This window comes from Pteronotus mesoamericanus, unplaced genomic scaffold (genome assembly GCF_021234165.1).
Source record: "Pteronotus mesoamericanus isolate MK-2021 breed Mesoamerican mustached bat unplaced genomic scaffold, CSHL_Meso_final contig_78, whole genome shotgun sequence".
Taxonomy (NCBI): Eukaryota; Metazoa; Chordata; class Mammalia; order Chiroptera; family Mormoopidae; genus Pteronotus; species Pteronotus mesoamericanus.
The window spans coordinates 8,813,215-8,835,627 of record NW_026555258.1 but is presented as its reverse complement, the minus strand read 5'-3'; the positions used below and the strand labels follow the sequence as shown (position 1 = coordinate 8,835,627).

The 22,413-nt window shown below is 58.8% G+C and overlaps 1 protein-coding gene across 1 annotated transcript in view; it reads left to right on the top strand.

The window, feature by feature from the left end:
* NEK6 (NIMA related kinase 6) overlaps positions 1–22,413 on the top strand; it is a 72,545-nt gene that overhangs the window by 48,146 nt on the left and 1,986 nt on the right. Inside the window, exons 6-9 of the mRNA XM_054584395.1 lie at positions 3,105–3,213; positions 3,993–4,100; positions 13,975–14,069; positions 20,120–20,233. Of these exons, the coding sequence (XP_054440370.1) occupies positions 3,105–3,213; positions 3,993–4,100; positions 13,975–14,069; positions 20,120–20,233 (426 nt within the window). The remainder of the gene's footprint in view (positions 1–3,104; positions 3,214–3,992; positions 4,101–13,974; positions 14,070–20,119; positions 20,234–22,413) is intronic.

Below are 22,413 nucleotides of genomic sequence, written 5' to 3'. Positions count from 1 at the left end.
GGAGTCTCTGAGCGATTGATTGACTTGCCACGTTCTACACGCAGGCTCAGTGCCAGGCCTGGCCCTTAGTCTGCATTCCATGGCAGCTTCCACATCACCCCGCCCCTCACCCCACGTTCTGGGGCCCAGGCCCACCATGAGTCTGGAATCAGGGACCTTGGCAGCCCTGCTGTTGGAGCACGTCCTGTGGGCCACAACCATGCTAACCGCTAACCTCACTCACTGAGTCCACACTATCCTCAGACAGCAAAGTTCAGAGAGGTTTAGCTACCTGCCTGAGGCAGCACAGCCTCTAAGAGGGCCCTCAGGCCGGGGCCCTCAGCCCCACTCCCTGCTCCTCCCTCAGGGCTTCACTGCCCTACTGGCTTGACTGGAGTCGGCAGGCTGTTGTTGCGGGTCCCCATGCCCCTGACCGAGGCCGGCTCAAACACCCGCCCAGCTCCCAGCCACACTTGCAAATGGAGCCAAGTTTGGATTCTCCGTCTTTCCCACCAGGCACTGGGGATGGAGCAATTGCTCGACACTTGCTCTTCTGAAATTCGGCTCCTAGGAATACAGGCGTCGCTGAGAAGCGGCATTACTTGAGCTGTTATCACCTGCTTTTATATTTTCGTTGACATATTAATGTGTGTTGCAGGGATGTTAATCTCCACACAGATCCCTGGTGGGAACAGATGTGCTATATCATGTCTTAGTTCTTCCTTCTTCCCCGCCGACCCCCCCGACTTTGTCTCCCCTTCACACGCCGCTCTCCCACTGAGCACGCGTGCGCCCAGCACCCACAGTGTGCCAGGCCTGTCCAGAGGTCAAGGGGTGCTGCCAGCATGGGCGCTGCCCTCGGGGAGCTCGTCTCTTAACTTCAGGTGGGGGAGGGGCAGAGCCGGGAACAGTCGGTCTTGAGCCAACAGGAATAGGCGAGGGCAGGGCCTGCGAGCCGGGAAAGGCTTCCTGGGGAAGGCGACACCTGAGCCCACCTGAGGGGAGATCTGAAGTCTAGCGGCAGAACAGTCTGTGCAAGAGCCCAGAGGGATGAGAAACTGAGGGGTCCACAAAGCGCTTCAGCAGCGCATGACAGGGGAGGCAAGGGAGGGGCATTGGACCACCGAGGGTCTCCTGGTCCAGGCTCAGGATTCGGGGCCCCACCCTGAGGTCGCTGAGAAGCTTCCTAAGACCCGTGGCAGGAGTAAACGTGGTCAGCTTTGTGTTCTAGAAGACAGACTGGGTGCCGAACAGAGTGGGGGTAGGGGGCAGGAGGTGACAAAGAAGATGCCCTGGAATGTGGCCCACAGTGGGTGTGCCATACCGCCGGTCCCAGGAGACCCCAGACTCCTTGAAACCTCTCAATCTATGGAGCAAGGCTGGCATCTGACAGCCGGGGGCAGGGATGACGGGCAAGTAAATCTCTCTCTTCCCCACATCTCAGGGATGCATGGGAGGGCACTGTGGGAACCAGAGGCTGCTGACCAGCGCTGCGTCCCCAGGGCCCCCAAACTCAGGGGCCACGGCCACAGTGCTGGCAGCATTTGCAGCAGATGCTGAAGCTGGGGAATGGCCGCCATCCCGAAACCCACCAGAGGCTCGGCGCCTTCCCACTAAATGTCACATGGCGCTTATAGGACGTGACATTTAGAAAATCACCGCTTGCAGCCTTGCGCATCCCGCTTAAATGCCGTAATGAGGATTAGCTAACATCGTGGCATAAATAACACTCCAGCCCAGCCCAACTCGCAAGCCTGGGGTGGCCCGGGGGGCATGGGGGACCCTGTGCTGGGAGCCGGGGACAGCTCACCCCGAGACCCCTCCCCCAGCTAGAGCTTTGGGAGAGCCCCACAGGGCTTTAGTGCTGGGCCAGGGGCGTCCAGCTGTGACGGTCCTGCTGTCGGAGGCGCCCAGGTCCTGTCCCAGCTCTGCTGGGTGACCTCGGGCAGGTGCCTGAACCTCTGTCAGCGCAGGCCCTCATCGGTGGTGATGTCACTAGAAGTGGGTGAAGAGCCACGACTTGTTAGGCAAAAGGCCTGGGCTTGGGCTGTGCCTCTGCCCCTTCCAGCTGCGGCGTTTCCTCATCGGTGGGATGAGCGCGGTCATCCCTGCCCAGGGCCCAGCGCGGGCTGCACCTGGCAGGTGCTCGGCGGGGGCTCGGTGGGTCCTGCCTTCCACCCTGCACCCCCTTTCCCGAGCCCTGGAGTGCATCCGCAGTCGGTCCCTGCCATCTCTGCGCCAGAGTGGCTGCCCAGACAGAGGGACCCACGGCTTTGCCTCTGGCTGCTTTGGGAAAAGACGGGTGCTCTTGAGCAAAAAGCCCTCGAACAGAAACCTGAGACTTGGGTTATGGGCGTGTGCCACCTGCCTTCCCACATCCCAGCCTGGCTCACAGGGACAGGAGGCAGGAGGCAGGAGGCAGGAGGCCCGTCCCCGGGGGTGGGAATGGGTGTTGATCTGAACTGTGGACAGGACATGCTCCTAGTTCACTCCTTCCAGGACTTTGGTTCCTTACAGCTCACTCAGTGCAGCCTGGGTGGTTTTGGTTTTGGTTTATTTTGTTTTCTGGAGCATTAAATACATTTTTTCAGACAATGAAATAGGTGAACTCCTGTTGGAGCCGGGGATCCGTGGGAGGACGTCAGGCCCGTTTCCTTGAGGTTCTTGCCGGGTTTGTGACCGAGCACATGGGCTGGGATTTGCCAGCCCTCAGGAGGAGGGGCAGCTGTGAAGTAACCGCCAAGTGCATCTCACATGTCCCCGTGCTGGTCCAGGCTGTGGCAGGGGGCGGAGAGAGGCCACGCCAGGCCACCTCTGTTGGGCAGGGGAAGAAGATAGACGAGTGTCCAGGAGGTTCCAGAAAAAGTGTGATCGAGAGCAGACCTCAAGTTGTGGTGCAGCCCTCCATTCAGCAAAGCCCGTCAGGACACGCGCTCTGGGCCAGGCCTGCCCCGCCCTCGGGGCCTCGCTTCCCGGTGGGGGCGCACAGAGGGCTGCCGGGGGCGGCGGGGCTGGAGTAGAGAGGCGCACACAGTGACAGTGCACCCTGGGCCAGGCGCCGCCGGCCCTGCCTCTCAGCCCCTCACCTGGCCTGTCCATCTATCTGCCCGTCTCCCCCACGGCAGTACTTCAAGAAGCAGAAGCGGCTGATCCCCGAGAGGACGGTGTGGAAGTACTTCGTGCAGCTGTGCAGCGCCGTGGAGCACATGCACTCCCGCCGGGTGATGCACCGAGGTGCGTAGGCCGCCCTCCGGGCCCCTCAGGACATCCCCGCGGAGGTTTGACCCCTTTGTGTTCCCCAGACAGGTGGGCGTCGAGTGTCTTGCCCCTCCTTAGCAGAGGCAGCCCTGGGCAACACTGCACACACATGCCTTGCGCCCGTGTCAACGGCCTCCCCCTGGGGGGCTGTACCGAAAGCCAGACAGTTACATGGGCCCCAGAGAACAGGGGCCACGCTCAGCGCCCCATCTCCAGCCCCCAGTACCAGCCTGGGGCCCGCACAGAGGGGGTCGCAGCAAGGACAGGTGGAGGGGCTGGCTGGCCAGGAGCAAAGGAAATGAGACACCTGCAAAGGAATGTTTCCAGAAGTCGACATCATCCTGAGTTGTGATGAGAAAGCCTGCTGGGTGCCAGGAAGGGTGCTGGGTGCTTTGCGGAGGCTGCTTCCCTCGTTCATTCCACCTGTGATCACCAGCGTCTGCTGCATGCGAGGCATGGCCGAGTCACTGGTTACGTAAATTCTAGGGCTGCCTGCTATGTGCTGGACACTATTCCAGGCACAAGGATGTGGCTGTTAAAAAGGGAACAGCAGCACAAAGCTCCCTGCCCTCCTCGGCCCCACGGCAGCCCTGAGATGCAGGTGAAGTTAGACCCACTTGTAGGTGAGGAAACTGCTCTGAGCAGGGCTGGAAGCTGGGTCCCCCATCACCGGAGGGACATCCCCCAACCCCAGGCCTCCTCCTCCTCCCTCTGCCGCTCTGATCCCACACCAACCCCCTTCTCCTTCCCTGCAGACATCAAGCCTGCCAACGTGTTCATCACAGCCACGGGCGTCGTGAAGCTCGGTGACCTCGGCCTGGGCCGCTTCTTCAGCTCCGAGACCACTGCAGCCCACTCCCTGGGTAAGGAAGGCGGCCTTTCCGCGCCCCAAGAGCCCCAGCCCCGAGTGCCCATGGGGGTGGCATGAACACTCTCCCCACTGGCCTTTGCTTAGTGAGTGCAGGCAAATGCCTTTAGAAGCCCAACGCTATTGGCCTCTTCAGAAAGCAACCCAGAGGGAGTAAACCAAGACTCGACGGGTCCCGGTTGGGGCTTCCCTGTGTCCTCGAACCGCCTCACCCCTTGCAGGGAAGGATGGCCAGGCCCAGTGTGTGGAGGGGGACAACATGGCTCTGTCCCGGCACGTGGTAGTCATTCCGTCTGCCTCACAACTGCGCAGTGTTCCACCTGCGAACACATCACATTCCGCCTGCTCCTCCTGCTGGGGAACATTTGAGCTGTGTCCAGTTTTTGCCCTTTAAACGGGCGGTTTTGAAGCTGTGGGGGCTGAGTGCTCCCAGGAGGAGGTAACATTGTGGCTGGGCTGTGAGGAGTGAATAGGAGCTGGTGGGGCAGCAAGGGGGGACCTGGGTGAGCCAGGAGCCAGGTCCCCAGGACCTTGGGTGGCAAGGAATGCGGGCTCAGCAAACGGGCATCATCCCAGGCGTGCGGGGGCACTGAGGGCTCAGTGGGGGGAGAGACTGGGTCTGGCGTGTTTCGGGTCACATGAAACAATGTTGAGCTTCAGAACCCACGGGCCAACTACATAACGGACTGGAAAACTCGGAGCAACGGACAATGGAGACTTTTACACTTGACTGGAATAGAGAAGCCAGCACAGCCCCCCCCGGAGAACACAGACATGGGGCCCCCTGTGCCTTACAGTAAGCGTAGCAGCATCTCAGAGGCGGGCAGGGCGTCCCCCTTCGCGGAGCTGGTTTGCAGGGGAAGGTGCTCACAGGCTTCCCTCCCTGTGAACACCTCCCTCGAAAGCGGCTCTGTTCTCTGCTCCCCTCCGCCCCCTCCACGGCCCCAGCCAGTGTCTCCCATTCTCTGACCCCGAATGCCCGCAGACGCTGTGAGTGCACGCAGTGTCTGGTGATGGTGGAGGTGCTTTGCGGAGGACACGCTCTCCTAGTGGAAACTGTCACTCTTCACACAGGTCCTGATGGCTTAGAGGCTCTCAGGGTACAGCACGCCATCAGGAGAAATGTGCTAACACTAGCGATCAACAGCTCTGAGCTGCTTATAGGAGTGTAAGTGTGTGAGCTTACGTGTGTGCGAGTGCACATAAATGTGTGAGTGCATGTGTGTACGTGTGTTCATTTGTGCATGTGTGGGTGTTGTGACACTCTCGGCTCCATCTCACCCTGGATTGTACCTGACATGTTGCTGGTCTTCTGTGAGCTCAGAAAGAAAGGATCGCCATCCCACAGGTTCATGACACTTTGTTCACGCCTCCGGCAGCCAACGAGGAACCTGAAATCCAGGGAGCGTGAGTCACTCCTCCGAGTCCCTAGCGGCAGAGACAAGCCTCAAATGCAGGCCTCACGTCGCTCAGCCCACGCTTCCTCCGCAGGGCTCGGGGGCCTGGGGAGATTATCGCTGGGTTTTCTCCCTGAGCTCGGCCACTGACTAGCTCCTGGGAGACACCTTGTCTTTCCTGGTCCCCCCAGACCCTTCTCTTTGTGAAAATCAGTGTGTCTGTCAATGTGGGACTGTTTACCTCTCTGGTTTAAGAGCTTCAAAAAGGCCAGAAACTCAAGGGAAGCCGCCAAAGGGGAGTTAAGCCCCTGCCCGCCGCCCCCTGTCAGCCAGGTCCCAGCTCGCCTCCGTCCCACTGCAGGGAAGACGGCGGTGCTCGTCAGAGCCGGTTAGGGTCACATCATTAGGAATGGGCAGAAAACGGGCTCCGCCGACAGCGTGAGTTTATCGACTTGACTGCTGCACTTATTATATTAATGAGAAGGAATTGGAACTTGGGGAACGGCCATGCCTGTGAGCCGGGCTCCTCCCGAGGCCTCCGAGCGGCTGACGGGGCATGGCGGGTGGAAGGAGCTCTCCTGGGGTCGCAGTCCCCGAAGAGAGGGTGACAGCGCAGAGCAAAAGCCTAGGACCTGACATCTCCAGGATGCAGGAGAGAGACCCCCTTTCCCCAGCAAGATTCTGCAGGCAGCTAAGTCTTGCACACACGTTAGTTGGGGAGGGATTAAAGTTACTGCCATTGGATCGTGACTCAGGAAGAATGCAGGGCGTAGGGGGCTCCTTCTCACTCGTGCACGGGTGTGAATTATGCGTCTGTGCACACCTACTATGTGGGGCTGCTGTGGTGGCAGCCACGTTGCCCTGGCAACCACCTCCTCCCCAGGGCTGCTGACCCACTGGCAGTGCTATGCAAATCCCATCTCCCTGCCACTCCCTCCTCCAGCCCCCTCCCTGCCTCTGTATTTGCTAACACGAGGCTGGCATGAAAGGGCATTAGTCACGCCATGGCCGGGCTGACAGGTGCGGTACCCAGCGGTGGCAGAGCGGCTGCCTTGGTGTCAGGCACAGGAGCCGTAATTAGAGCGAGGAACGGAATGAGCGTCAGACGAATTACCAGGCAGCAGATCATATTTGTCAGGAAGGATTGCATACATAAAAATTAAGTGACAGTACACGCCGGCGTAATGAAAGAAAAATGAAAGATTTGCCTATACACAGCTCGCAAGCTACAAGCAAGTGTCTCGCTTCGAGCAACAGCAGCAGCTGCAAGACAAATTGTGGGGCTGGGAGACCAGGCCCTGCTCCTCAGCAGCCGTGACAGGGCGGCCCCCGGCTGCGGTCAGGGTGGGAGGGAGGCCGGCCCACACCCCTCCTCTCTGTCCATCAGGTACAGGCTTTCCCCAGCCGCCAAGCCGTGGCCTGGCCTCAGAGCGTGCATTCCTTCCTTCCCCTTCCCTGGACTGGGTTCAGAGGACGGGAGATGAGGCAGCCTTGCCTGCCTTCAGGGGGCCCCAGACTGGGGGTGGGGACAGAGAGAGTCAGTCCCAGGGTGGCGTGGTTTAGGATGGAGTCAGGTGGAACCGTCTCCTGAGGGCCCACTGTGCGCAGGCCCAGGGCTGAGCTCCTCGATGAAACCCGGGCTGGGGACTGCCCTTTCCTTCAGTTCCTATAGTCACTGACCTCAACGAAGAGGTGAATTAACAAAAAGGGCAAAGCTTCAAAGGCATTTGAAAAACATTTTGCTTTTAAAGAAATCACCCCACCAAAGCTTATTATCTCTGTTAGACAGATAAGGAAACGGAGGCTGAGAAGGGCGTGGGTCCCGGAGCCCTTGGGGTGACGCCGGGTCCTCTCCAGGCACAAGTCCGCGTGCTGGGAAGAGGCTTGGGTTCCGGCGGGCTCTTTAGGTCTAGGAACCCCGAGGGCAGCGAGTGCCCAGCCTCTGGTGGGGAAAGCCCATCCGGCCTCACGGCCGTGGGCTGTGTGGGACCTGGGCCATGGGGAAGTAGCGTGGGGCCTCCTCCCCTTGTCGAGTGCCAGCACTCCCATCGGCGTGCCCCTGCCTGGCATCCCCCGGGCCTCCTCCCGCCCATCCCAGCAGCCCGGACGCCTGGGCACAGTTGGTCTAGATCCCACGTTCTGAGTGCTGGCATCGGCGTAGGAGGTCAGGGCGGTCATGCCTATCTGGCCAGTGGTGCCTGCCTTTTCTGCTGCGTCGCTGGCATTTTTAGGGACAAACTATTAGAACGAGACCAGTGGATGCCAGAGACAGAAGCGGGGGGGGGGTCTCAAGGGGACAGCAAGTGAAGAACTTACCAGGTCTGGGATGCAAACTATAGCTTGTCTGTTTGGTCCTTCATTTACTCAGGAAGGATTTATGCCAGGCCCCGGCCAAGGCCCCTGTCCCCCGGGACTTACTGCCTGGGGATAGAAATTCATTAGAGTCTTCCCCGAGAACCAAGCACTGTTCCAATAATGACATCCCAGGTGCGGCCTTGTTTAGCACTGCGGGCACCTGGGAGGGCGAGTCACCTCAGAGCAGGTTACCAGGTGAAGAAGCCCAGGTGCGGTGAGGCGCGCACCTTTGTGATGCAGGTGTGGTAGACGAGGGTGAGGTGCGGTCACACCTCAATTTTCCATCCGAGAGGCCCTGGGTCATCTTGGGTAAGACCCCGATACCCAGAGACACGGAGTGCTATGTAGAGTCAAAGACTTGAGCCTCCCTGGTCTTCACATCTCTTAGAGAAACTCGGCATGGGAACTAGAAATAGGCAGATGTTTGTACTAGTGTAAACAATCTGAAATTGAGTCACTGCTGATAAAAGGATGATGTTTCTCCAAGGTCACTGCTTCTCCTGAGGGCTGTGTGTAGCTCGGCGTGGGGTCGGCTGGTAATTAATTTAAGGAAGATTTGATAATAAACAGAGACACAGGTGAGCCTGGTAGGAGTGTGTGTGTGTGTGTGTGTGTGTGTGTGTGTGTGTGTGGTGTCGCTGCCCAAAGATCCAGTGTTGCTGGGATTGTGGACAGTCTGGGAAGGTCGCAAATGCCAGGCTGAGGACCTAGCCTGTCTCCTTTAGGGAGTGAGGATCCAGCCAGGCATAGGGGCACGGTCCCTGATTTGGTGGGTAGGATGGGTGGGGTCAGGCAGGACGGGAGAGGCCATGCCAGCCCATCAGCCAGGCGAATGAGGGCAGCAGGCAGGGGGCCAGAGGGGAGGGGATGCCTCAGGGTGTGGGGCCTGGTTGGATGTTGGGGGAGGATCACAGAGTGACCACAATGCAGCTCACACCGCCCAGTGCCAAGGAAGGTGCCCTTAGGGTTCCAGAACCTCCTGGGCTCTTGCCCTGCTCTCTGCCATCCTCCCCCTCCCAGGGTTTGCGGGCAGCCGGGCCTTCCCAGAGCCTTCCAGCCTGCAGAAGGTCGTTCTGTCTCCACTTTCCAGCTGGGGAACCAGGGCTCTGCAGGATTGGGGGAGGGACCCCATTGCACCGGCGGCGGGGAGACCCGGGCTGAGAGAGAGTTCACGGCTGTGCCGGTGAGAGGCTGACACAGGCCAGGCCCGCGGGGTGCAGCTCCCGGCACACCCTCGCCCCAGCCCACGCTGTCCAGTCCCACCTGGCCAGTGGGTGCTGGTGACACCCTGTTTCTCTGGTCACTTTCAACACCGCCGTGCGGGGAAGAAGTGCAGGCCGCCGATGCCCGCCTCTCCTCCATGTGAAATCTTCGCCTTTTTCATAGCTAATGAACGTGTTTCAGACACCGTGAGCATTTCAAACCACGGCCAAGTTTGTTTTGACAGGAGTGGCGCGTCTCCGGGAAGCGAACCCTTTAATCAGCCTCCGCTTTGAGGTCCCCGGTTCTCCTCTGATATCTGCGGGGTTTGAAATCTGGGCGTTCTAGGTAAAGGCGCAGGAAGGTCAGGGTTTCTCAGGCTCCTCTTTCATATGCGGAGCTCGGCCCCCACTGTGAGGAGGGGGTGGTGGCAGGCTGAGCCGGCTGCACTGATGGGGATATTGCCCAAGGGGATTTGAGACCACGGTGGCTGGCTCTGGCTGCCCCTGGGCCTGCCCAAGTGCCCGCAGAGGACCCCTGGGGCAGGACGAGGCCTTCGGGGCACCTCCTCTTGCCAGCTTCTCCCACTCTTCCCCAGAAGCACGTCCTCCAGGGCCCGCTGCAAGCTTGGAACCTCTTTGAAGCCTCTCATCTTATTTTGAAAACTCATGCAAGTTGTGCATTATGCTTCAGAATGTTTGAGGACTTGTCAGTATAAAAGTCAGGTTTTACAGACTCCGTCCCAGGGGACACTGGCAAAACAGGAGGAGCTGCTGTGTTCTCCGCCTGCAGCTTTAAGACTCAGAGGCCAAGGCGGACAGGCCCTCCCCTGGGTCGGGGACTGGAGGATCTGACCCAGTGCCCAGCAGGGACAGCCCAAACTACCCTCAGTTAACATTTCATAAGTTCATTTGTTCCACGGACGTTCCTGAGCATCTGAAGGGCTGGCAGGTGGGTGCGGCTTTGTACAGCCCCTCTCAGATTAACATGCACCAGGTTCTTCCCAGAGCTTGTTCCGGGCCCCGCCCTGGTGATTCTGATCCCCTGGGTCCAGGGTGGGGCGGGGGGCCAGTTTTAATGCCACTCCTCCACGGGATTCAGCTACAGCCACTGATCAGTCCCACCTTTCCTGGATCAACGGGCTCCTTCTGGACACTTCCTTGGATAGGCAGCTCACTACCTCTCAATGGGCTCCCTCCTGGGAAGACCCAGCACAACATCAGAGCTCAGCCATCATTGGATACAGATGGCTTGATGGGCAGACGATGGATAGATAGATGAGTGGGTGATGGATGGACAGTTGTGGTTGGATGGATGGACGAGTGGACTGTTGAATGGATGGATAGATGAGCAGAGGATGGATGGATGGAAGATGAACGGATGATGGATGGACAGACTGATGGATGCCTGGACCTATGGCGCCTGTAGCACTGGCATCCTAGAAGAAAGTCCAGAGTACGTTTGGGTGTTTGCCTTTCGTGTGTCACACAAGTGGAAAGTGGGATAGGAACAGAAAGAGCAGTGAAGAGGTAGGTGGGGTGCTCCCTAACCTTTCTATCCCGCAAGCAGTGCTGAGGCAGAGGCCAGAGTCCCCGGCAGAGGGAGAAAGTGGTGACAGAACAGAGGGGCAAACCAGTGTCCACGCTGAGTAGCTCGCTCTCATGGGCCAGGGGGAGGGGCAGTTTAACTGGACCATAAAGGAGCTCACCAGGAGGCAAAGGGAACAGCATGTGCAAAGGCACAGAGGTGAACTGAAGAGCAAACTGGTGTTGGGGCCGGGGAGAGGGCCAGTGCAGGGGTTCTCCTGCAGGGGCAGGCACTCAAAGCCTTCGCTTTCGGATGGGCCTGGCCGCTGTGCAGGTCCTTTGTCCGGGCGTCCCTCCTGTAGACACTCAGGCAGATCTCACATGAGCAGAGGACAGGACTGGGCGGGGGTGAGAGGTGTCAGGGCCCGCCCGCACTCCCAGCCAGGAAGGGGCTTGGCCGTGGGGCTGAGGGGTGCAACGCCGCCAGACAGTGGACACTGCTGTCCCTCACTAAGGACAAGGCCCCCGCACCCCCGCCCCTGCTGTCTCCACGTGTACCCGATCAGCCCCACGTGGCCGTCCCGTGTGGGAGGCGGCTGTCACCTCCCAGGCACATCCGTCCGCAGCACCCTGAGCCCTGGAATCACTTACCGTTGGTCTGAGGTTCCTGCTGTTAACTGAGACCTGTTTGGATGTCACCCTGTGATTTGGTTGTGACAAGTCATCCATTTCACACTTGCCTATTCATTGTCATTTTGCTCCCTCATGACCAAAATATACAGGAGGCTGCTACCAGAAGTCGTAGCTTGCATGTAGAATCCCGCAAGGACTCGCGCGTTGACTGACAGCTCTTTCTGCTGAATGGCAATTAGCCCCTGACTTCAACCCTAGAGTATGCAGAGGATGACACAGTTCTCAAACCACGTGCTTAAGTGACGGCTGCTGTCCTTGTTCAGGGATTATTGCCATCAAAGGGTGCTTGGTGTTCTGTTAAAGCAATAATCAGGTAGTCCCTCTTGGGTGGCCATCAGTCAAGGAAATAGTGCATTAGGCTGCAAGAAAAAAGTCCAGCACTGACATGCGCTACCTGACATTGTGCAGACGGATTCGTGGACTCAGCAGGGAGATGCTTGCTAGGTGCCTGCTGTGTCCTGGGACCTGGTCCTGGGCAGGGTGCAGGGATGCTTCGGCAAACAGGGTCCTGCCCCCGAGAAGCCTGAAACGGGTTTCCAACACTTCACAGCTTCTACAAGTCTGTGTGACAGATTTTTCTCACGTATCTCCAGGGAGATGAGAAAGATGAGAAGATAAAGTTTTCAGATAACTAAACATTTTTAATGTAAAGGACTCTCCTTGATTTTGAGATCATGCGGTTTCTATTCTGGGGTTAAACTGTCTTGGTTTTTCACAGTCATCGTGACACTAATTGGTAGTTGGGGTTTTGTGTGTTTTGAACACCTTCAGTTGGCAAAATTCAGCTGCCCTGAAACACATTTGGCCCCTGAAATCCTGAAGCTCGGCGCCTGCTTTGGGGCTGCTGTGCCTTCCGAGTCCGGCTCACGGGAAGGCCTGTCCTCCCAGGGTCCCCTGTGTTCTCTCGTCCTGGACATCCATCCTTCCCAGGGCTGGAAGCCGCATCGCAGGCTCAGCCTCGGCCTCGCTGAACTTCGGGTTCCTACGCCGACTCTGGCCACCACGGCAGCCACTGTCACATTCACATGGTGTCTCCCCGCTAGTGAAAATGTCCTCCGTATGGCAGCCTGTACCATCTGGTCCTAAAGCCTACAGAACAGCCACGTCCGAATGGACTGAGGTCAGAAACTCAGGTTACAAATCCAGATTCCGGGGCCCCTCCTCAGCCCCGCCACATCAGCTCCTTGCTGCAGCCTGCATGCCTCCGGTGGTGGAGAGCTCACCATCTCTCAGGAAATCCTCCCATTTTTGCATGGTGCCGGCTCTTCAAAAGTGGGCCCCCTCCGCTTTTTAAATTGAGGTGGGATGTATATACAGTAAAGCTCCCTGCAGCCCTTCCCTGATCATGGCCCGTCTGGAGCAGCTATTCCTGTTCTCGATAAAAACGGGACCCTAGTGCATGCTCTTGGGTGCCTGGCTGCTTTCACTCCCCACGGTGCCTGTGAGAGGACTCCATGCTGTGGCATGTATCCGAGGTTGGTTCTTGTTCGCGGCTGCTTAATATTCCATTGTGTGAGCGAACCACGTTGTCAGCCTATCCATTCTGCCATCAACTGACATTTCTTTCCAGTTTCTGGCTATGCTGAGTAAAGCCACTTTGCACATTTTTGATCATGTCCCAACAGACAAAAACCACTCATTTCTCTAGGGAACACACACACACACACACACACACCATCCGCCCGCCGCCAGGGGTGGACTTGCTGGGGCCTGGTGTTGGCCATGCTCAGCCGCAGAGTTTGCCACCGTGGCCGTGCTGCTCGGGTTCCAGCCTCGGTTCCTCTCTTCTTAACCGTAGCCATTCACGTAGTGGGTGGCAACACTTTAATGTGCTTTTAATGAGTAATGAGAAAAATAACATCATTCCCTGTGCTTCCTGGCCATTTGGATATTCTCTTTGTGACGTGCCTCTTCAAGTCACTTGCCAGTTTGAAGTAGGGGGTTGTCTGTCTTCTTCTTACTGATTTATAGGAATTTTCAAATATATCCTGTATGTGAGGCTGTTGTCGGGTCTGCGTGTTGAGACTATTTCCTCCCAGGCTGTGCCTTTTAACTCTCTGAGGGGTCTTTTGGTGAACTGAAGTTCCTAATTTTAATGAAGTCCAGTTTGCCGATCTTTCCTTTTAGGGGTAGTGTCTTTTCCATCCTATTTAAGGACTCTTGGCCAGCCCCAGGTCAGGATGTGCCAGTTGGGGCCACCTGGGGGCGGTGGCTATGGGCTCTGTCTCTGGAGCCAGGAGATCTGAGTTTGAACCCAGTCCGGCTGCTTTTCTGAGTCTCAGTTTCCCCACCTGTAAAATGGGGACGCCTCCTCACTGAGCTGTTAGGGACATGAATGACCTAACCCATGTGACATATTCGGTTACCGTTGATAGCGGCGATTGGTCGGTTGCTCCCCGGAGCTTGGCTGCTATGTCCCACTTCCCTGGGCCCAGAAACCCCAATTCCCAGGTGCCCAGCCCCCAGGCTGATTCTCAGGTCTGGGCGGGTCCCTATCCCCGGGGGCTTCTAGTGCCCTACCAGCATGGGAACCTTCCATCGGGCCCAGCCCTCTCGTTGGAAGAGGAGGGGGTGGGAGGAGGGGGAAAGGGGCCGCCGGGGCCCCTGTGAGACTGAGTCCAGGCCTCTCTCCAGTCTCCCTGTGCTCACATGTCCTGCCCCTGCACAGAGAATAAGCACCCACCCCCTTGTGTTTCAGTGGGGACACCATACTACATGTCACCAGAGAGGATCCATGAGAACGGCTACAACTTCAAGTCCGACATCTGGTCTCTGGGGTGTTTGCTGTATGAGGTGAGCCCAGCGGCATTCGTGGTGGACCCCCAGTGGGGCAGGGCGCACTCCGCCGGCCCAGGGTGGGAACCCAGGGGTGGGTGGTATCGACCTGTGGCATCTGGGCTCATGCCCGGACCTGGTGGCCATTCTGGATGGAGGGACAGGAACACGTCGGAGTCTTGGTAAGCTCAGACACTACACAACATGAACAAATAGATGCCCCCACCCCTGGGGCCCCAGATGACTGGGGGTCTGGGGAGCACAAGCCACTTTCAGCCGTGAAGCTGTGGCAGAGGGACAGCAGGAGGCCCGATCCCTCTAGTAGCTCCAGGCCGGTGGCCACAACCTCCCACTTCCCTGGCCTGGACCACCTGGCGTAGGAATCCTGTCCAGCTACCCCTCCAAATCGTCTTCGCGTAGACTGTGGCCACGGGGCTGCTGAGGCCAGTGACAAAGCCAAGCCCAGGGCTGACGCGGCTGTCCCTGGGCTCAGTGCTCCAGCATCAACAGCCCCGCCCCACCCTCTCTTGTCCCGGCCTGCGTCTGAGCAGAGGGTTCCAACCCACCTCTAAGTGGGCGCCGTCCACCCAGATGTCAGTCCTGAGGGGGAGGGGCTGCCGCTCTGCATCTCCCAGGATCAAGCAGGTGGCCAGAGGGCAGGGCCCTTTTGAGTTAGTGTGTGTGTGCGCACGTGTGTGTGTGTGACTGCACATGTGTGTATGCAGCCCACATACCCATGGTGATTTGGGTGAGAGAGATACTGGTCCTGGTGTGAGCCCAGACTTTGGTCAGAAGGACACAAGTTCAAAGTTCAGCTCCCACCCAATGCCTGAGGGCCCCAGAGCAACACAGCAGGCCCAGTGGCTCCAGGATAAAATGGGGTCACACCTTGCCTCCTTGTAAGGCGTGAACAGCTCCTGGCTCAGGGAAGACCTCGCTCCCCCTCACTGTCCACCGGCCCCTGACCTGCCGCGGGCCCAGCCGTTGGCATTTGCTACCTGCCTCTGGCCGGGAGGCTCTGCAGCAGGCCACGTCCCCATTTTGTTCTGGCCAGTGGGACGCCTAAGTGCTGCTCAGCTTCCACCCCGTGGAGGACACGGCTTTGTCCTCCTGCCCTCATGGATATTGTCCCTGGTCCAGATGGTCGGGTCCTTAGTTTTCCATTCTGAACTTGGGTATTTCCATAAGCTGCGGCCTGCCTCTGTGAACCGCGAGGGTCTCCAAACATCAGCCAGCAGAGACGCAGACAAGGGTGGGGCGGGCACACAGGGGAGGGGGCAGCTGGTCCCCGTGCTCGCTCCAGGCTGTCCACACTGGAGCCGGCCCGGCTCCTGCCCGAGCCTTCATCTCAGCTCCTGGAGGCAGACGCAACCTGAGCCCGCGTACAGGGCTCGCCTTGCAGACCTCGGGCCCAGCAGCCCTCCGAGTCCTCGTCTTGGGCACCTGAACGCATGTCTAATGACACAGTGTCTCAGTTAGTGGCTCCCCAGCATGGAGGCTTGGGTTTGCCAGGTTGATTTATTTGTTGGCTGTGTGTGGGGCCACGCGGCTGGCAGCCGGGAAGGGACGTATCGGCCGTGTGAAATCGATGAAATCAATCAGTCAAGTCCTACGGGCATTGATGTCCTTGGGGACAGCAAAGACCAATCTCAACCTAATGGCCCTGGGCCACCCACGGGGGGGACTTTTGTGGCTGATGTGGCCTGTAGTGGCAGTCGGTGGGGGCTCTGCCCTGGGCTGCCGCCCCCTCCCATCCCCCAGCCCCGCAGGGAAACAGAAGCGTATGTTTTCCCAGCAGACAGGGAGGGAGACTCATCTGAGCCCAGGGCTCGGTAATTGGAAGGAAACATCCCGCAGACACGGCTGGAGCTCCCGCTACACAGCCCGTGGTGGGTTCCAGGGCGCCAGCCTGAAGAGCTGTGACAGAGCCACACACCCCCGCCACCTCCAGACCATGTGTCTGAGGATCTGGTGTGGCCCCCGTGGAGCGCACCTGGGCACAGAGCCAGGGAAAGCCTGTGCCTGGCAGGGACAGGCCTGCCCTTCCCCGAGCCCCCGCGAGGCCGGGAAGAATCAAAGCCCCTTCTTGGCTTCCTGTGGCTGCTGTGACCTGTCACCACCAAGATGGTGGTTTCATGCAACATAAAATTATTCCCTCGCCGTTCTGGAGGCCAGTAATCCAAAACCAGTTTCACTGGATTAAATAAAGGCAAGGGGTCCTCAGGGCTGGTTATGCCCTGCCACGCGCATCCCTGGGCTCCTGACCCCGTCACTCCCTCGACACTTCGCCGCCTGCCCCGTAGTCAGATCTTCTGCCTCCCTCTTGTAAGGGCACCGGTGACGGTGTTTAGGGCCCACTTGGATCACCTGGGATAATATTCCACCTGGCGATTCTCAGTTTAACCACACCTGCCAAATCCCTTTTGCCATATAAGGAAACACAGTCGCAGGCCCCGAGGATTGGGGCGAGGAGGTCTTTAGGGGCTGTCCTTCAGCATCAGACATCCACCAAGGACCTCCTGAGGTCACTGAAGATGCTGATGCTGACCGTGGCTAGAGAGGAGCCACCACAAAGCCCTGCACCTGGCCTGCGCCCTCAGGGGTGGGTGCCAAGTGGGATCTGCCTTGAAGAGGTCAGCACCGGAGAGACCACGGCCCTAGACACGGGGGGAATCACAGAACCGCACCAGCTCGGTCCCAGCCTCACTCTAAGGGAGGGAGAGAGGTGGAGAGACTTCAGTGTCACACAGCCCCCCTGTGGACAGGAGCCCAGACCTCTGCCTCCTCCCCAGCCAGCGGAGCGGACATGGATGAAGAGAAGCGGGATCTCTGCCCAGAGCTCCTGTGAGGGGAAAGCCAGGTTTCAAGGAGCCCTGGAGCGGCTTCAGGGCCCCTCCTCTGCCCCGGGAGCTCCAGCAGAGATGCCGGAGTTCAGCCATGTTGGAAGGCCTGGTGCTTTATTTTCATTACCCAGCACGCCCCGCGGAGGCGCCCAGCGGGCTGCCTGGCTCTGCAGAATTTATTTATCTACAAGGGAGCTGAAGGAATTGGCTCATTCAGTGCCAGCCCCAGGATCCTCAGCGGGGGGCCAGGGGAGGGCTCACAGCTGCCTCCAGGGGCCTGTGTGGGACTGAGACCCCGCAAGAAAGCAGGCCAGGGAAGGAGCAGGAATCAGCTGCGCCTTGCTCGGATCTTGCCCTGGAATTCTGGCCTGGGCCAGGGAACGGTCTGGATGCCCCTGCCTCGTCAGGGAGCAGGGCTGCGGGCTGCTTGGCGATGGGGCCTCCGGGTTCAGGCTCCGGGCCGTGCCGGGGAGATGCTGAGTGTCTGAGTCCCTGACAGGGTGGGAGTCAGGCAGCCACTGTCCTCTCTGCAGTTGGGTTCCCCTTCTCCCTCTGACATCTCAGATCACACACCGGTTCCTCTGAGCCCTCCCAGCGGAGGCAAGTGTCCGCACTCCCCCATTTCCCTGGCTGTGTGCATCGCAATAACGCCAGACAGAAACAGCTCCGCATTTGAGGAGCAGCGCTGGGAGCCATGGCTTTGGCAGTTCTAATGAGGCAGCCAGCATCCGCCACAAAGAGCAGTTCCCCTTCTCTTTGACCCGTGAGAGGAGGAGGGTGGTCACCAGTACAGGGTGATCTCGCCATGCAGGGTACATGGGTCTAATCCAGCGTCCGGAGCAGCCCCAGAGGTTCCCTCACAGCCCGACGCCCCGGTCTGGGTGGCAGGCCTGTGGCCGGCAGCTGGAGCGGGTTTGCTGCTTCCTCTAGAGTCTGCATTTATGGACAGAGAAGCCGCTGTTCTCAGCGAGCCCTCTTGCCTTCTCTGGCATAGTCCACTGCTAACCCTGGTCAAGAAGCTTTTCCCAAACAGTATGGGGAAGCTGCCAGGAAGGAGGGAGAAACGATCCAAAAGGGGGTGGCGGATAGAGGATAGAGGACTTGCCTCTCGCCAATTTCTGGGGCCCTTTTGGAGTCGCAGACAGCAAGGTTTTTGCAAATACCAGACTGGCTTGTTGAAAACATCACCGAGCCCCTCTCCCAAGTCGGTCACATGAAAAATCAGAGCCTGTGTCCGTGGGGCCAACATTTAAACGTCCTTTCTACTCTGCACAGAAACACTTTGCAGGAAAATCCGTCTTAATCCTCCTGCCACGACTGGGAGGGCACCCAGGTCGCCCCGAGTGACCCCTGGAGCCTCAGCTGCTCTCTGCTGTGGCAACAGATGTCCTTTTGAAAATGCCCAATTAACCCTTTGCACTGAGGTTCTCATTTTAATCACTGGGAACGACCACCCGAGCAATGCCATTTTGCACACGCAGTGGCAAAGCCAGCGCCCAGCCAGGCTGGCAGAGCCCGCAGGAGGCAGGGCCTCCACACACTCACCCTTCCCTGCCCAGTGCTGGACCCCGTCTCTCTGTGAGGCCCTTTCTCGGTCCATATGGGCTCCCGGCCCTCGCAGAGGGGCCCAGAGCCCTGGCCACGGGAGTGGAGAGGTGAGGCTGGCCCTGGACACCCACACGGAAGCGGCAGGCCCGGTCCAGGCACCGGGGCCCACAGGTGCTGCCCGGACACACTCCTGGGCCTGGGTCAGAGGAAGCCCCCAAATTTCCAGGCCACCCTGCTGCCTCCCCAGTGGCCGCTTGTAAACCCAAGGGCGCTGCCTGGACTCTGAAGCCCCCTTGGGTTCAGAGGTAAACAGAGGGTGGGGACAGACAGGGAAACTAAAGCCAAGACGCACCCCCACACCCAGCTGCCATGGGCACCTCCCGTCCTGAGGTAGGCAGGGCTCACGGGGCCACCCTCAAGCCTGAGGACAGGGAGGACTCGCCAGGGACCCCAGTGCCCCGCACAGCCAGAGCCCAGGAGCCCTCGGCTGGGATCTGTGGGGAATGGCCTTGGCCGCCTAGCTCCTCCAAGGGAACGAGGGCCAAACGGCCAGACAGGAGCAACTCCCGGGCCGTACTTCATTAGCAGGAGGCACTGGGCCGTCTTTTGGCGGCGGGCAACGGTGAGCGGGAATGATGAGAAGCACTTGAATCCCATTACGGACTAATCAGCAGATGGGGCCGCAGGCACCAGCAGGCACCGTGCTGGGCTGCCCCACCGCCGCCTCCTGGAGCCCGCCCCCGGCTCCCGCCTGCCCCCTTTGGAGACCCCCCCAACAGTGCTGTGAATGGTGGGCTGGGGGACTGGGTGCTCCCTGGGGGTCCTGGTAGTTTGCTGACTGGGTGAGAACACACTGGGGTCACCACAGTCCCTCCGCTTCCCTGTGCCCTGGGAGCCACTGCCTTCTGGGCGCAGGTGGGTCTGTTCCCTTGTTAGGGACCAGGAGGCCAAAGGCCAGACACATAGGAAGCGCCCAGAGTTTCTGTGACACAGAGGGCCCCAGGCCCCTACACCCAGGGCGGCTGGCCGGCCAGCCCGCCTCCCTCCTCCTGCCTGCCCACCCTGATGCTGTCTGCGCATCCAGCTTCCAAGGCAGCAGCGGCCAGGCCTTCAGACAGCAGCCTTGTAGTGGGCTGGCAAAAACCACCAGCATGAACGCCAAAAACGAAATGCCTCCCCCCGCCCCCGCCTCCAGCATGTTTGTCCTTAGGTAATTCCCTGAATGTATTACTTAAATAGACATCCTCCCACGGGTGCTTTTGGAATTTGCTTCTTAGAAATGTAGGACGATGCACCAGGAGGACCTGCCAGGCCCAGGCGCCCATCCTACTGAGCAGAGCCTCTGTTGCGCCATCTGCTACATGCACTCGGCCAGATCGGTCCTGGAGAGCCGAGGCGTGAGGCGCGCGTGGGCCTGCACGCGGCCGGCCCTCAGGACTCCGGGGTTGCCTGCGAAGTTGTGTCGCTGAAACCCTTGCCCCATTTAATGTGCTTACGTAACAAGGGTGGTGTGAAAACGGCCCCTTTTGTGGAATCCCAGCTTCTGCAGGGTTTAGGGGAAAGTCCTGCAGGACCGTGGTGGGGACCAGAGGCTGTAGTGGGGACCAGAGGACCATGAATTCCCCAGTCTGGATTTCAAGGCTGCAAACTCCTCTCCCCCAACCCCCTTCCTTGCAGATGGCTGCTCTCCAGAGCCCCTTCTACGGAGATAAAATGAACCTCTTCTCCCTCTGCCAGAAGATCGAGCAGTGTGACTACCCGCCTCTCCCTGGGGAACATTACTCCGAGAAGGTGAGCGGGCTGCCCCCAGGGCCAGTCCTGGCGAGCCCCAGCCAGTCTCATGGGGAGGGGGCTGAGCTTGAGCTCACTCAGTGGGGTGGAGGAGGGAAGATTTCTGGGAAAGTGACTCAGAGGGGAAAAAAAGTAGATTATTGTTTCGGAAGAGCTCTCGTGACACCAATGTCTGTCTGGCCCCCAACCCTGGGCTCGAGTGTGGGGCTCGCCGCGGCACGTCTGGGCTCTGCCTGGTGTCAGACAACAGAAACCAGACACTGAGGCAGGAGGTGGCCCTGGCTCGCCCTGCTCTACCCCTGGCTGTCGCTCCGCTCCCATGACAGGAAACCGCGGCGGGCAGACGGGTCTCCTGCCGTTACAGACCCAAGTTTCACCTTGGGTTTGGTTTCAACATTTTACACCAGGTACAGGGGCCCTGGACACAGACTCTGACAGGTCTGGCGTCGGGCTGCATCAGGCACCACGTGTGAGCATCGTCTTCCTCAGTTCCGTGGCCGTGAAAATAGGGGTAGTGTTTGCCTTTGTGAATGAACATGAGGCTGAAATGACAGGTTTACAGCACAGCCTGGCTGAGGGTGTAGACAGAGGCGTGGGTTTACATACTCCCTTCACTGTTCCTGAGCGAGACGCTGAACTTGTCTGAGCCTCAGTTTCCTCCTCTGTAAAGTGGGGATAATCCTAGAATTCACCACAGAGTCAGTGTGAGGATTAAGGTAATGCATGTGATGTGCTCAGTCTAGCACCAGGCTGATATTGACCCCGTCATCATCAGAAGCAGCCTCTGGATGTAGCACAGGGCCTGGCTCAGAGCAAATGCTCAGTAAGCGTCAACTATGAGCATTATTTCTCTTTGAGCTTCATGCTAGTAGATCCATGATTAATTCTGTCCAAGGACAACATGAGCGGGTGGAGTCGGAGGCCTTCCTGGGCCTGCCCTGCAGGACCACCTGCCATTCACTGCCTCACGCTAACGGCATCTCACGTTCATGACCTACTCGGCTGGGTCCTCCACCATCCCGTTTTACCAGTGAGGAAACTGAGGCACAGATGGGTTAGGTCACTTGCCCAAGGTCACATCACTTGCAAGTGGTGGAGGCAGGATCTGAACCCAGCCTTTGAGTTCGACGGCGTGCGCACTGGCTTCGGGCTCCCAGAGGGCGGAGGGCGAGGGGCAGGGGCACACCTTCCCAGGTGCTCAGGGCCCTCGCTCGCAGCGTTGCGCGGTGGCTTACCAAGTTCCTCTGGGTGCCTCTGGAGGAAGGACTTACGCTCTGGAGTTGAAGTTGGCCAAAATATAAAAAAATAAAAACCCCTAGTTAGAGCTCTTTACCAAGTTAATGGTTGCACTTGGTTTTTCTTCTCACCTTTGAAGTTTGGAATTCTGTACTATTCAGCAGCGAGAAGCCTGGAGCCAGGCAGCTACGAGCAAATCCTAACTTCTCTGTGCCTCACTTTCCCACCTATAAATGGGAACCATACTCTGCCTCACAGAGATGACGCTGAAACGAGCACATCTGTGCAAATGCCCCGGGCCCCTTCTCCAGCCGTCTGTCCAGCACGAGCTCCGGCTCCCCGGGGCCTGGCCCTCCCAGTTACTGCACCTCTCTGGGCCACGTGTCTGGGAGCGAGGGGACTTCTCGCCCCAGAGTCCCCAGCACACCTCGCTTTTGAGGTTCTCTCACCTCTTAGAAATGAAAATAGACACATTTTTCTCTTGAATTCTAAAATTGTCAAACATGCACTTACTGCCGCCTGCATGGTCTACTCACAACGACCATGGGGTCGCAGAAACTTCACCAGTTTTCTTGGGTACATTGCCTGTCAGAGGCCAACCACAGCTACCTTCCCCTGAACACTGTAAAAGGTTCCAAAAAGTATCATCTCCTCCTGGGCAGCCTTTGGTCTGCAGGCAGGCCCAAGCCGGCTGCAGGCCGGGCCCCCGCCCGGGCCTTCCTACGTTTGTGAGGCAGTAGCATCCCGGCCGGCCCCGCAGATAGAGGGTTGCGCACAACGCCTGACCCGGAGGAACCTTGTTTACAGCCCGACACCTCAGGCATGACACATGTGTGGTGCACAATAGCCCCAGGGCCTCCACTTGACCCTTCGGCCCTCCCCAGACTCCCTGAGCCCAGCCTGGAGGCCACATGAACCCCCTTATTCAGGATCAGCCCTCTCCT